Below are 16,041 nucleotides of genomic sequence, written 5' to 3'. Positions count from 1 at the left end.
GTAACCTCTGTGAACGTATTTTATTGTAGTCCAGTCTATGCTACTCTACTGTAGTTTAATCTGTTTTATTTCATTTTAATTTTGTTATATTTTTGTTTAGTCCCTTTTTCTTTTACTCATAAGGTAATCTATTATTAGTCCATTTATCTGCTGAAGATAATCTGGAGTTACTATCCATAACCCTTCTGTGAATATTCCATATTGTCTTATGGTGATCTGTGACTTGCTGGGGGACCGGGTTTATGGCAGGGTCAGGCTTCTTTTACATGTATAGCTACTTTGACCTACAAGTTGTTTGTACGTGGTCTGGAATAACTCTGTAACCGTACTGTTTGCTGTGATCTGTAAATCTGAAAGGTTGTCCAAGCACTTGCCACGGTCCTGTTAAGGACCAAGTGGCCAACATTTCGCTGTTGGTGGTCATTCATTTTATAATGAATAATTAATACCAAAATAATACATAGGGAATCTATATATCCACATAGGATGAAAGTTGGACTGTATGCTGTACTCCTACCGGGTACAGAATCCAGTAGCTCCTTGACCAAGTCGGTGTGGCCATAGTGCGCTGCCAAAACAGCAGGGTTGCTGTTAGATGGCTCCAGAGGCACAGGGATGCAAGCCTCTTTGAGGAGGTAACACACACTCTGTAGATCACCATACTGAGTGGCCACACACAGGAGACGTACCTGTAAATGAAAACAAAAATGAGGAAAAAAGGATATCTTTCACTTATATATTCACTTACGCTAACATAGGAGATCAGGATAAACAGACACATGAAGGAACTTGCCAAGTTAACCCAGAGTTCCCTGTGTGTTCAAGTGTCAGGGCAACACGAACAGGGGTTTCACGGATCACATGACTTTTCTTTCACAGATAATTATCACTGAGTGCTGACTACATAGTTGCTATCAAACCGTGATAAAAATCTCTAAAGGATGCTAAAACATACCAGTAAAATGCAACACTTGTTAAAAGGACAAGATGAATTAGGGAACACAAGAAACATTTTATTTCCAGTCTATAGTTTTATCATCGAGTGTGCCCTCAGTGCTGCTGTTTATTTCTAAAGGTGGCAACTGCCCCGTTACAGCTCTGAAACTTTAAACTGGACACATTTAAACATTAGAGCTCCCACAGCCTAAAAAACGAGACGTGGAAATTAGATGTGATTATATGTCACTAACTGACAGCGATGGGAATAGCGGCGTTACAAGTAACAGTGTTACTTTTTTCAGTCAAGAGTAATCTAACTAATTACTATTCCTATCGTTACAACGCCGTTACCGTTAACAAGAAAATGCGGTGCGGTCGCGTTACTATTCTTCAACAAACAGGCGGTTGAAGCTGTGTTCAGCTTACTGCATCTTATATCAGTTGCACGGAAGTAGCTGTAAGTAATCTGGACGCTACAGCTTTAAGCAGCTGCGCGCTCCCGCTGACGGTGATCACTTTCTGCCTGACGATCACTTTTTGGCACAACACCTGGAGGTAGGGGGCAAAACAATCGCATGAGTGCTGCTGTTTGACTGAGGAAGAATAAAGTAGTCGTGGTAAGCCAATCACACGACCACTTCAAGATGACAAAGCAACAATGTGACATATACCAGTTTATAAATTGTGTTGATAGGCCACGTAAAACCAGAGTCATGATAAACAAAATATACGCCTGTTTTTTCCTGAATACTTTAAGAACAGCGCTAGCAAGCACTCTGCTTATGAACAAAAAACAGCCCTTTCGTTTTGTTGGGAAAATGCACCATGTCGACCAATCCAAAAAAAAATGATCTGGCAACATGACATTTGGTTTTAGGAGTGAGGAGGGGGGGAGGGAGGGGGGGAGGAGAGAGAGAGAGAGAGACTGCTGTCTGCAGTATCAGGCTGTGATGTTCTCCTTTATAGTGGCACAAATAATGAATGCAGAACACCTGATTGTTATGTAAACAGTTTGAAATGGTTATAAAAAAGGTAAATGGCTGCAAATAACTTTGTTGTTTGCAAAACTTGTGCGTATGATTTGTAGAGGAAACTACAGGAAACATCAAAAGTAGTGAAAACTGGCCAATTACACCCTGGACCTCAGAGGGTTAAACATTTTTTTAAAAACGTAACACAATAGTTACTTTTCAAGTAATTAATAACTTTTAGAATCTTGTAACTCCGTTACTTTTTCTAAGAAGTAACTAGTAACTATAATTAATTACTTTTTCAAAGTAACTTGCCCAACACTGCTAATTGAACAGATAACCTTGGTGTCAGACATTTCCATAACAATTAGACTTTGAATGAGTTCACTGAATTGTTCTTTTTCCAAGATGGAATGATTGTACACCATACATCTTTTATAACGTTCAAAAACAAAAAGAAAACAAATGAAAAAAGAATTGTATATACAAGTTAGAATTTAATTTCTATAAGCCACACAAGGTCAAAAGTAGATATACAGACTCAAATTAACACTACCACTCAGAAGGTTGGACATTCAGTGGTTTTACGTTTTTTACTACTTTATACATTGTAGATACAAACTGAAGACATAAAAAATATGGAATTATGTAGCAAAGAAAAAGTTGATAAATAACTTCAAATAGATTCATCAAAGACTCACCACTGCTGCTGAGGATCAATGCTGAGGCATCAGCCTTAGAAACCACAAGTTAACAGCACCTCAGATTAGAGCCCAGATAAATGCCACACAGTAGCAGACACATCTCTACATCAACTGTTCAGAGCAGACTGTGTGAATCAGGCCTTTATGGTCAAATAGCTGCTAAGAAACTTCAACTAAGGAAAAGCAACAAGCAGAAGAGATTTGTTTGGGCCAAGAAACACAAGGAATGGACTTTAGACCAGTGGAAATCTGTGCTTTGGTCTGATGAGTCCAAATTTGATATCTCTGATTCCACCTGCTGTGCCTTTGTGGGAAGCAGAAAAGATGCATGGTACATACACAGTTCCCATCGTGAAGCATGGAAGAGGTGGTGTGATGGTGCTTTGCTGGTGACACTGTTGGGGATCTGGTTTGCATTTAGTTGGACCATCATTTATTTTTCAACAGCATAAATGACCCCAAACACACCTCCAGGGCTGTTTGACCAAGAAGGAGAGTGATGAGTGCTGCACCAGACGGCCTGACCTCCACAGTCAGCAGACCTAAACCCAATCAAGATTGTTTGGGGTGAGATGAACCGCAGAGTGAAGGCAAAAGGGCCAACAAGTGCTCAGCATCTCTGGGAACTCTTTCAAGACGGTCAGAAAAAAATCTCAGGTGATAACCTCATGAAGCTCATGGAGAGAATGCGAAGAGCAAAGGGTGGCTATTTTGAAGAATCTAAAATATAAAACATGTTTGGAGTTACATCACACTTTTTGTTTACTACGTAATTATAATTCATGGCTGCCTTTCCTCATAACAGCCATCCTTCAAGATTCTCTCCATTTAAAGCAATGCATTATCAGGGATTGTAACATCTAGTCCTTTTACTGAATCATAATTACCATATATCTGCGGGATAAGCAGATGCCAACTTACATTGTCCACAGAGGTCACCAAACTTCTGCAGAGTCAATCGCTACAGACTTCCAATCTTCATGTGGCCTTCAGATAAGGTCAACAACAGTGCATGAAGAACTTCATGGAATGGGCTTCCATAGACGAGCACCTGGATCCAAGGCTTACATCACCAAGTGCAATGCCAAGCGTCAGATGCAGTGATGTAAAACACTCCCCCACTGGACTCTAGAGCAGTGGAAAAGTACTCTCTAGAGTAATTAATCATGTTTTTCGGTCTGCAAGCAATTGGATGTATATGGGTTTGGCGGTTTCCAGGAGAACAATAAAGGGTGGGCTGACATCATATTAAACCTTATGCAAGGAATGAGAATGGGATGTCACTCAAGTTCACGTGTGTGAAAGCAGATAAGCATACGCTTCTGATAATATAGTGCATGTTTGGAAAGTTAAGTGGGGTTTCTCTCACCCCAACCGGCTGCAGCAGATGGCCCCGCCCCTCCCTGAGCCTGGTTCTGCCGGAGGTTTCTTCCTGTTAAAAGGGAGTTTTTCCTTCCCACTGTCGCCAAAGTGCTGCTCATAGGGGGTCATATGATTGTTGGGTTTTTTCTCTGAATGTATTATTGTAGGGTCTACCTTACAATATAAAGCGCCTTGAGGAGACTGTTGTTGTGATTTGGCGCTCTATAAATACAATTGAACTGAATGGAAAGTCCTTAATGTAATAATTAGCAAATCCTCAAAATGCATCCAGCCTAAGGATGGCACGTGGAAAAATTCCATGAAAAACATTAGACAGGCTTGGATAAAGAATAAAAGAGCTGAGGTCCTTAGTCCTAAAGAACAGATCCAACTAATGGAACCAAACTCAGCATTCTGTACTCAATGAGCTTTATATTTAAATTCAATAAGACTCATTCACATGCCTCACAGGTGGAGCATAGTCAACTAGAATCAGACAGGGGGTCTCAATCAGACACAAACAAGCACATTAAAACTTAACAAATGTTTTATAAACACATGAATTGATATCAATTGGGGTTTTGTTTACTCAAACATAATATTTCTCTATAGCAGATGGTGAGAGATAGCAGGATAGCACATAGATTTTTGTGAAACTGATGTTTATCCATTTGCAGTTACATTACAACACCCCCCAGTGGGCTTGTTACTGGGTGTAATGAGTAACCTGTGCATAATAGCTTAACTTTTAGGTGTGTTGTGTCAATATCTTATGCCGAGTCATTCCTTTAATTTTATTATGATTACACGTTAGTTGCTTAGATTGTGTTGGATTCACCTTCGTCTTAGCGACACTGTGACACCATTTTACACACCATGAGTAAAACAGGTTGCTGCCTCGATGACAGTCGTCCTCTTAGTAAATAGACCAGATATCATTTTGAAATATAAATTGATGTGTATCCTCATCCATTCACACCTATAAATAGATTTTTGGTTTTTCAAGCTTGGCAACTGTGCCACAAAATAACGTTTTTATTTTTTCCGCCTCCAGATACCCTGCTATACTTGCACAGAGTTTCACAACATTACCACGTCATAATGTTATAATAAAATAATAATGTGAAACCTCTCTCCAGTTATGAATCTCTGCCTTAGTGCAATGGCCAGTATGTTTCCTGTTTCACCTGTTCCTGTCGTAGCTGGAACAGAGAACAACAACCACCATTGTTAGCATTCTCTGACTGACACGTCTCGTTATTTGTCACTTGTAGTACAGGTGAGACATATAATTATAATTATAATGAGTTTTGTAGATATTCAATTATAACTACCATAGACGCCAAATGAAACTGGAAACTGTTACATTTGCTCTGACAAATGTGTCTGGCCCTCCCCCACATATTTCCAAACTTCTTTGCCCTAGCCGTGCACTCCGCCTTTGTAAACATATGCGAAAAAGTGGGTCCCTGTAGAGAGTTCAGTGAATTTAAGGGTGGTATTGTTATAGGATGCTACTGCTGCAACTAGTCAGTTCATGAAATTTCTCCTAGATAGTCCGCAATCAATTGCAAGGGGTATTACTGCAAAGTAGGAGTGTGCAGGTACCACAGCAACTAAGCCACGAACTGGCAACCAACAAAGTTTTAGAGTGGGATTAACCAGCACCGAGGCTTATAATGGATAAAAATCATTAGCGCTCAGCTGACTCGATGACTACAGAGTTACAAACACGAACATCAGTACAAAAACTCTAAGGAAGCCTTATGGCATGCATTTCCATGTCTAAGCAGCTTCTATAGAAGTGCAGGTGGCCTTGTACTTCTGTCCATATAGTGCATTTCATTCATTACCTAAACCAACTCAAAATTACTGCTGTCGCCAGTCACAATGAAAGTAATATCCCCAAGAAATAAGAAAAAAATCCATTAAAGACCAAACACAAGACTTCAAAAATTCATCTGGAAATTTCATTACAATATACCTGTAAAGGTTCTCAGTCATCCAGGTCATGGTGATCCAAGAAGCTTGGAAAAAAGTGACGGGACTTCTTTACATTTCTTGAAGATGTTTCACTTCACTTAAAAAATTAAAGAAAGTCAGTCGCTTTTCTTTCCAAGCTCCTTAGATAACACACCTGCCTTGGGGGCAGGTGTGTTACCCAGAGGTATGTGGGTGTGGCAAATGAAGTAGTGTGTGTTACTGTAACACTTCAATGAAGTAGTGATCAGGGTGAGGGTGCATTGTTAAGTAGTCCCACAGCGTGGGGAAAGAAACTACTGTCATGCTGTGAGGTGTTGCTTCTGATGGGCAGCTTTCCACCAGAGGGGAGTGTCACAAACAGTTTATGACCAGGTGAGGGGTCGGCAGCAATCCTCCTTGCACTTCTTAGTGTGTTGGTGGTGTACAGGTCTTGTAGGCAAGGCAGGTTGCACCCAATCACCTTCTCAGCAGAGCAGATGACATGCTACCGTCTGCCTTTGTCCTTGGTAGAGGCAACAGCATGCCAGATGGTGACAGAGGAGGTGAGGATAGATTCACTGATGGAGAAGTAAAACTGCACCATTAATGACTTTGGCAGTTTTGGTTCATTTTTGCCAGCTGGTGCAGGAAGTACATTCTCTGCTTTGATATCCCTCTGCTGGGATATGATAGTTCCCAGGAATTAGAAGGACTTCCTGGGCTAGTAGTTGTTTTACTGCCTGCCCATTTCCAGAGAGAAACAGAGTCACGAGCTGAAAACTGCTGTTGTAGCAGTTGAATACTGAATAACTATGGCCTTGGATATGGATTGTAGCAAAGTGTCTCAACACTTAACGCTCCAATGTGTAATGGACGCAACCACCTAATGAAGCTAACTGAACCACGTCCACAAAAGGCAGAGAAGCGATCCTGAGGCCACCAAAGTGGAAGCCATTCACTACTTGACTCAGCATGTAATTAATTTGTGTCAATGTCTTTAATATACTGCTTAGAGATGGTGGTGACCAATGACTGCAGAAAACAGTCATTGGTGGTGACGCTCAAAGTGGAATGGCTAAATTCTTATCAGTCCCTAATGTGTATATATAAATACTCGTATTTGATTTTTTTTACTCCATAAAGAATTTTCAGTACTCAAATCAGTACTTTACAATAACAGACAATTTTAATTTATAATTGCATTCATAAATTATTTATTATAAATTATATATATTTATTTGTAATTTAGGCACATACTTACCAGCGTACCACTGTAACAAAACTTGCATAAGAGATTTTATATTTATGGTTAGCCTACACAGCAGTGTAGTGATACTTACCCCATCAATGCGGGGTGTCCCAGCACTGCACACCACACAGCATGCTTGTTGAATCAGCTCCCTGGCAACGTCCTCCTCTCCATCTTCATATGCTGCCTGGATGTTTTTAAAAGTGGGGTGAGTAAACAGTGTAGAACGGGGCCCAGTATCCTCCACCAATGACACCTTTGCTCCCATATCCTCCCCAGGGCCTGTCAGGAAACAGGACAGTCAAAAAATGAAAAGAGAAAAAATAAAGTGCATTTGTAACTAGGATCTGGATTTTACAGAGGCCTGTGGCAGGTTAAACACTGTATTACTGTAACCCTGTTATTAGCATGCACCCAGAACTGGGTCATCTTATTTAAAGAATACGCTCATGGTATGAGCTAAAGCACAACTTACTGGATTAACGCAGTTTGAAAAGATTGTCTCTGATGGCAGATGTTAAGAAGCACTTTTTACTGTACTTCTATACATCATTAAAAAAAACATTACTATTTAAAAATGGGGGAAAAAACCCAAACACTAATATTCTTGTATCAATGTCAACACTCAAGATTCAACTCAGGTTTTTATTATTTAAAAAAAAAAAAAAGCATGCTGTTAATTATGGAGTTGCACAGGGAACTCAAATGCCTGTGTAGGTTCTCATCCAGGTCGTGGTAACCCAAGGAGCTTGGGAAGAAAAGCAACCAGACTTCTTGTTCTTTAAGTTTCTTGAAGACATTGAAAAGCTTCTTCTGTTTTAATGGTGGACAGCCCGAGGTATTTCCAGGCACCTTAACATCCACTCACATCTTGCGTCAGTTGATCTCAATGGGTCACATGACAGGGTGAGGCAATTGTTTCACCTGAAACTTCTGCTAATAATGACCCACATGCTTTTCACACCTTATAAGACATAATGTTCTGCTTCTAAATTCAGAAAAAAACTGAGATTATTGTACTCGGCCTAAAAAACTTACAATTATGGTATCTAACCAGATACTTACTCTGGGTGGCATAAACTTGGCCTCCACTAACACTGTCAGGAATCTTTGAATTGTGTATTTTAAAAAAATATTTAATACTACTTTTTTCCACTTGCGCATTTGCATGCCAAGTATCATTGGCCAAGATACAAACCGCAAGTTGCTCTCTGATGCATCCATAGAGAAATACCCCTCAAAACCATTACAAATGCATATCATATGATCTACAAGTGTAAACGAAGATTGACAAATTTGTACAGTGAATTAGTCTAAGGAGCTTGGAAAGAAAAGTTTCTGGACTTCTTTAAGTTTCTTGAAGGCGTTTCATCTCTCATCCCAGAAGCTTCTTCAGTTCTAAGACCAAATGGTGGAGACTCCCAAATTTAAGGCTTTTTAGGAGTGTTCCTAAGAGGGTCCTGGACCCCCAATTGATCCTCTGCCTAATCACACGAGCCAAAGTGTGAAAACGGGTGTGGGTCACAATCACCCAAGGTTTCAGGTGAACCCATTGTGAGACCTTGCCCCAGCCTATCATCTGACTTACTGATCAAATGATCCAAGATGTGAGTGGGCATTAAGTCGTTGTATGTTGTGCCATGTGTTTATGAAGTGGCTGTTTGGTCTGAGCATTCCTCGCTGCACTGTCCAGCATACACTATGTTGTTAAGTTTGTTTTTGGGAGTTTTTTTCTTTCGGATGAACCAATTTTTATCTCAGTGTGTGGCTGAGTCTGAAGTACACTGGGATGTTGTGCTTGGAAAAGACTCATGAGTTTCTCTAACAAACCTGGTACATAAGGGATGACAATGTTCTGCTTGTGTTAATGTAGCCAAAAAGTGGAAATGAAAACAAAACTTAAAAGTGAAAAAGAGAATTTTATTTATAACTTTAATGAGCCCGTAGCATTTCACAGTTCTCTACTTGACGAAATTTGGGCCAAAAAAATTAAGCTTGCATAGAAGTGCCAAAATCCACAGTTCAAGGTATAGTCGCCTGAGGCTGGATCCAAAAACAAGTCAGATTCCCGTGTTAAAGTGCCCACCGAACAGCAATTAAAAGTTATGATTACAGTTTCTAAGCTGTAAAAAAGAAGAAAAAACAATGGCAACCATCAGAGCTGCCCCCTATTAGATTTCAAAGTCCCATGTCGCTGTGTTATCAAATTATTGAATTCACAAGATTTTCAGAAAACTTGACCTCTGACCATGAGGTCGAGGTCACTTAGATTCGAGCTCATCCAAGATTTTTTTAATTAGATTCACCTATGGTGTCAATTTACTGTTTCGTTGTACTCTGGTTATCGCATTCACAAACTCGGACATCTATACCACCCGCTTGCTCCGTGAGTTGATGACAATACCCCATCTGCATCTACAGCTGAGGGGGAAAAGATGTATAGTCAAAAAGCCGTTTTGGACGATAGCTTCCATAATCAAGACAAGTTCCCAGAGCACAAGAGCCCAAAGAGGATCACTGCAGAGGCAATCGCACCACCCACCAAGAGAAGAGCTGAGGAGAGCCCCAGGAGGGGGTCACCCAGGCCCCAGGCCCCACCAAACAGCTGCTGGGAGTGAGCCAATACACACCCGGGCACCCAGACACTGAGAACCACCAATGCACCAGTGGGCGGGGGCATCAACCAGGGAGTGTTATTGGGTGGGGGATTTTTAGTGCAACTGGGAAACTGGGCTGTAATGAAGGTGTGATGTACTTCACTAAAAATGCGACTATATAAGATAGAACAATTTAGAGCCATTGCCAAAATTCTGGAAATTAGCCACCTCAACAGCAGTGTTACTCTACAAAAGTAAATTATTGCACATGTTTTCTGACTTTTCTTCATGCAGTCTATTACTCAATTACTTGCTGGAGAAAGTAATGTTACACCACTCTCTCGTTACTCTGTAAAATCAACTAAAACGCATTGTCACATATTTACCAGCCTATAAAACAAACACAAATCTCTATCCTAGTAAGGACAGATATGCAATCTTTCCTTCAGTTTTTTTGTTTGTTTTTTTATACACATATGAACACAGAACCTATAAAACACAAAGCAAGCATGCATATCAGCCCAAAGATACTTTAAAGCGATCGCCACAGTGATTCTACTTTAGAACCATGAACAAGTAGAAATAGGCTTTAACCCTGGCTGCTCTCACTGCTTTTGTTACCTGTTGAAGATCAGGCTCTGGCTGATGAATGTTTTATTTTTTGTGAGTAGGAGCCCACTACTGTGATCAATGAACTTCCTCAGGGATTAATAAAGTTTGTTTAATCATTTTTTTTTCCTGTGTGCCCAGCACACATATAGCTGAAGAAGCTTTGTAACTGTAATGTACAGGACTGTGTTACATTATTGGGTGAGATTCCTTTGTGATAAGGAAAACCTGCCCAGATTGATGGCTTCCTAACTTATATATTATTATGCAAGTTTATAAAGTTTAAGCAAAATGTCTTTTTTTTCTTCTTCTTCTTGTTCTTTTTTTTTTTTTACACTGAATTAATTTGAATGTCTGTAGTATTACAGTCAGGAAGTCAAAAGATACAAACACATTAGGTTCCTCGTTACAGTGGGAAAAAAAGAGTAATCAAACTGACTACAAACCAGTTCACAATGTTCCACTTTTCTCCTACCTAATCCCACGTCATCTATTATCATTTGCCACACACTGCATAGTGAAACATACTGTATTTGGCAGGAAGAAAATCTAGAAGATGCTTACATGTGTTAAGCGAGATGTCAGTGTGCACAGTTTACTTCACATACAAATGGCAAAAAATAACACTTTTGAAACCATCATAGTTTCAGTTCTTCTTTTTCTAAAAGAAAGAAGTGCTGCTGCCACTTCACACATAGCTACATTTCAGTTTGCAGTAACGTTCCTTCTCAACCTGCCTCATGAGGCCACGACTGCATCAAGAAAACCAAGCAAACCAGCCATGTACATAACAGAATTTAGAGAGACACATAAGATGCTGGGAAGGTTACTTACTGCTTTTTTGCTCCATGTTGCTGGGAATGTCTCCAGAGTCCCGGTGAAGACCAACAGACCAGTAGGACATTCTTCTTGGAGCTACTAGTTAGGTTTACCACTGTTAAAGGAAAGAGGAGGCCTAAATATACCTGTCAGCCTGCACACAGACAATGTTGCTGTGATGTAGAACAAACACATACTCTTTGAATTCATTAAAAAAGGTCATTCTACCAGTTGATTAGGCATAATTAGCTGTGCAGCCCAAATAATACTTAAAAAAACAAAACAACAACTAGGTGTGCTAAAAGATCAAAAGCAAAGAACAGACTTTCAGGTTGAATTCAAAGTATTTAACAAAGGCATTGCATGAAATGTTTAGTATTTGGAGAAATTGTGACGCGCAGGCCACAATTTAACAAAAATCTTATTGGACCGTTTAACAGAATACATAAAATCATTAAATACATGGATTGTTTTTAATACTTGGATGAAAATCCTTAGTCCTCATAACTACCTAAAGTATAAACTCCCTTGAGATGCTCTGCCAGGCTTATACTACAGTTATCTTCTGTTGGGGCGACCGTGGCTCAGGGGGTTGGGAAGCACATCTGTAACCGGAAGGTCGCCGGTTCGATCCCCGGGCTCTCTGTCCTGGTCGTTGTGTCCTTGGGTAAGACACTTTACCCTTCCGCCTACAGGTGATGGCCAGAGGGGCCGATGGCGCGATATGGCAGCTTCTGTCAGTCTGCCCCAGGGCAGCTGTGGCTACAACCGTAGCTGCCTCCACCAGTGTGTGAATGTGAGAGTGAATGAATAGTGGCATTGTAAAGCGCTTTGGGTGCCTTGAAAAGCGCTATATAAATCCAATCCATTGTTGTTGTTGTTGCTTGCGGTTCTCTCTGCCTTCAGTCAACACGCTGTCATCCATTTGAACATTGTAGCCTATACATTTTACATGATATGGCTAAATATGAGCAAGAAGTATGGTGCTGTAGGATTATCCTACTACTCCTACCAGGACTCACATCATCAATAACCACTTGTGTTTGATGGGGGCACAGAGGTAGAGAGGATGCCAAGCTGCTGTGTCTGTGTTCCAATTCTGATCCCCAAGGATCCCCAGAAGGAACCGGTTTCATCTAACTAACAGCCAATAACCTGCCTCAGGACCACATGTAATGTCCTGTCAGGCATCATAGCGCCTAAGATAAACAGACATATGGTTCACTACATGAGCAGAGCACTAAAAGGATGGTGATGTCGCGAACAACACTAGAGGCCAACTTCAAGCCAACAGCACAAGTTGCCATTGAGTGCGGGATTTACCAAGGAGATGTCCTGTCACCAGTACTGTCCTGCACAGGCCTGAGCCCTGACCGAGGGCAATGACAAGACTGGGTATGGACAACGACTACTAGGGCTGGGGCATATCATACCATTCACGGTAATACCGGTATAATGTTGGGCAACAATAAAAAAATGAAATATCGCGATAGAATATGGGTAAAACGCACATGCGCAGTGCCTTTGTTTTCATACGCACATGGCGGAAAAAGCATGTCGGAGAACGAGAAGAGCGAAAGCGGATCGTTGAGTGAATCGGATGAACCAGAATTGGTTTGTAAAAACGCTGCAGCTTCAGTGGTGTGGAACTGGTTTAGCTTTCGTCCGTCAGATACACAACAAAGCACTATTTTTGGTAGCGCATGCTAGCGGGCCGTCGTTATTACCGTGTTGTTTGGAAAATACGGCGCACTTAAAATCAATCCTTTGATTTTTCTGAAAGTCGACAGAGCCCCTTATAATCCCGTGAGCCTTATGTATGAACTCTGGTTGTGTTTACTGACCTCGAAACGATTTTATGTACACGGCGCTCGAAAATCTGTCAAATGTTTCAGTACGACTTTGCTAAGCTACGAAGCCGCACCGCTTGATGGATTGTCGGAGCATTACGGCATCGTAGGCGGAGCCTCGCGGAGTGATACGGACTGTGCTTCAACACAATATTACCGTATTGTGTGTGTATAACCTCTTTTTAAGTGTTGTGGATATTCTACATGGTTATGCTGAGGATATGTCGGCCAGTTTCCACTGGAAATGCCTTTTGGTTAAACTGTCAGCGAGGATTTTGCATTTGCACTGTTACGTTTTAATATAACTTTAATGCAGATAAAAACAGCTGCTTGTTTAAGTGAAAATACATTGATGGGTTTTTGTTTTGTTTTTTTCACTAATAAAGTTGTGGAGTTGTAGAGTATTTTGTCTAGTGTAAATTATATCGTCAGTTATATTGTTATCGCAAATTTTCAAATGTATAACGTGATAGGGCTGTGCGATATGACCAAAACCTCATATCCCGATATAAGCTATCTATCGTCCCGATAACGATATAAATCACAAAAATGTAACATTTTCTGTAAATTCTGTGAATCTCGGGCAGCTCGACTTGCGTGAAGTGTTTCCAGCTGCGTGTCGTGTAGCTGGAGTCGAGTGTTTTAACCGATGCATGAAACGATACATTTTTAGACATAAGTTGTAACGGCCGCCGTTTCTTTGTCAGTATTTATTACACGGCGTGCTGCGGGGAAAAGCCTGTTCTAACGTTTGAGTCTAAGGTTTATTTTTTAGCACCTGACGGCTCTTTTATGCTTTTCATCTGTAAATATTCTGCATACTCTTTCACGTTATTCAGTTTATTTTGAAAAGTCTCAACAGGATCTCGAGCTTTATTGTGAAAGGTTTATGTGAAAAATAAACAAACGACACGCGATGGTTTTACCGTCGTTGTTGCTAACCACAACGCATAAAAACAGGCGCTTGTCTGTCTGTAGTGTGGTTATATTAAATATAAGAGAAAGAGAGAACTTAAATTAATACAGCCACTACAGTGACATCAAAACCATGAAAAAATATTGCTGTAAACAGTTTATTTTACGAAACAAACGATAGCGTAAAATGAAACGATAGACGTTTTTATATCGTCATCCGATATATATCGTTATATCGAACAGCCCTATATCGTGATAAATATTTTTGGTCATATCGCCCTGCTCTACCAACTACAGAAATTGTTAATAGTCAAAACTGAGGAATCGCACAACCAGAAGACAACACTGCAGTCACACAGGACAGCTACAAGCACCTGGGAATCGCACAGGCAAATGGGAACCATGAAGAGACTACTAGGAAAGCGACAAACACCAAATACTTGCGGAGGGTCAGGCAATGTCCCGAGAAGTCGGATGATTGGGAAGGACAAGATCTGGGCAATCTACGCCTACACCCTACTGTTAGTCAGATACCCTGTTGGCCATAGGAAGCACTGACAAGGAAGCTCCTTACAGAGTTTCACCCCAAGTCCAGCACCTTGAGACTGTACAGTAAACGGAAAGGAGGAGACTGAGGACTAGTGGGAGTCATAACCACTATCTAGCATGAAATACCAAACATCCATGTGCGCATCAGGAAGATGGAATATAACTGTGCTTAGTAAATACCTCAGGCAACAGAAAGCTGGAAGGACAGGCCCCTGCATGTGTTCCATGCTGCATTTTCTAGCTTTAGTCTGGAGTGCCAACATGAGGTATAACGACTGTGCATGTAGCCGCTGACAGTCCAAATGTCTGTGCATGTCTCTGCTGTGTGGTACGCTGCGCAGCAATTTTTATACCCCTAGCCAACTTCTGAATAATATCAATAATAATAACAACAACAACAACAACAATAATGGCTGCTGGAACACAAGGTGCTTTCATTTGTGGGACAGAAAATAGGGCAGACTTTGAAAAGCAGCCTTGTTACTTTTTTTGTTTTTTTTTAACAGTAACTCCGTCAAAAAAAGAGTTAAAAAAGACAAATCACGACAACTTAGTGGTTACTGCTTACCACGAGACACAACACATCTTAGCACAGCATTAATATCCAACTTACCGCATGCCTGAAAGGTCCAGTGAGAGGCAGAGAGGGTTTTGCAGCTTTGCTGTATATACCAGCCGCGGATTACCTCACAACAATCTTTTACTGGACTTCCTGATTCCACGAAAAAACTTTCCACTCCGGACGAATTTTGAGCAGTCGGGTTGTTTAACACAGAGATTTCCGGTATTAATTTTCAAAATAATATGGATGGCTGATGTGCTTTTCAAAATAAGGTCCAGAAGGGTTGTAAAGGCTTGTAGAAACGCTTTTGCCCATCAGAGTATGCTTGTAGCTCATAACTATAAAGCCTGGACGGTTTGCCACTTCATTTTACCTGTTAAAGTATGCTTGTAGGTAACATTCACAAAGATAGCATGGTTTGGCACTGACTTTTAGCGGTTCAAGTATGATTCTAGCTCAGATTAACAAAGGTAAGACGATTTTCCACTAAGTTTTAGCTGTTAAAGTATGCTTGTAGGTGACATTCACAAAGGTAAGATGGTTTGGAACTTAATTTTACCTTAGTTTTACCTGGCAGTATTTGTCTAGCTAATATTCACAAAGGTAGGGCGGTTCGCCACTTAATTTCGTGTTGTGCGCATGCGCAAAAACAACGGTTAGGATGGGTTCCCAGAACACATGTTGAGGTCTGAAATTGACATTTTCTTTTTCAGGGATTGTGCAGATTTGATAAGTGTTTTTTGGGATCGTTGTTTTGTTGCATGATCCAGTTTTAACCTAAGCTTGGTCTCGTGGACAGATGGCCTCACACAGTGGTGGTTTTTGATATGGGCGACACGGCGAGGTGCGCCTGCTGCTTGCCGCACAGGGAGGAGAGGGGCGAGGGATTCTCTGGCTGGCTGGAACGGCATTTAACAACCAGCTCGCAAAATAAAACTAAATAAAAGAAACCA

The 16,041-nt window shown here is 40.8% G+C and overlaps 1 protein-coding gene across 1 annotated transcript in view; it reads right to left on the bottom strand.

Annotated features, from left to right (window-relative positions):
* lrrk1 (leucine-rich repeat kinase 1) overlaps positions 1 to 15,315 on the bottom strand; it is an 84,792-nt gene extending 69,477 nt beyond the window's left edge. Inside the window, exons 1-4 of the mRNA XM_084923439.1 lie at positions 15,140 to 15,315; positions 11,228 to 11,327; positions 7,279 to 7,469; positions 518 to 689 (exon numbers count right to left, since the gene is read on the bottom strand). Of these exons, the coding sequence (XP_084779565.1) occupies positions 518 to 689; positions 7,279 to 7,469; positions 11,228 to 11,297 (433 nt within the window). The 5' untranslated portion in view covers positions 11,298 to 11,327; positions 15,140 to 15,315. The remainder of the gene's footprint in view (positions 1 to 517; positions 690 to 7,278; positions 7,470 to 11,227; positions 11,328 to 15,139) is intronic.
* Between the last annotated feature and the right edge of the window lie 726 nt (positions 15,316 to 16,041).

The sequence above is a fragment of the Perissodus microlepis genome, chromosome 1, assembly GCF_051167445.1.
Source record: "Perissodus microlepis isolate ML-2025 ecotype Zambia chromosome 1, ASM5116744v1, whole genome shotgun sequence".
In the NCBI taxonomy this organism is placed as follows: domain Eukaryota; kingdom Metazoa; phylum Chordata; class Actinopteri; order Cichliformes; family Cichlidae; genus Perissodus; species Perissodus microlepis.
The sequence above is the reverse complement of the archived record's forward strand: the minus strand, read 5'-3'. Positions and strand labels throughout refer to the sequence as shown.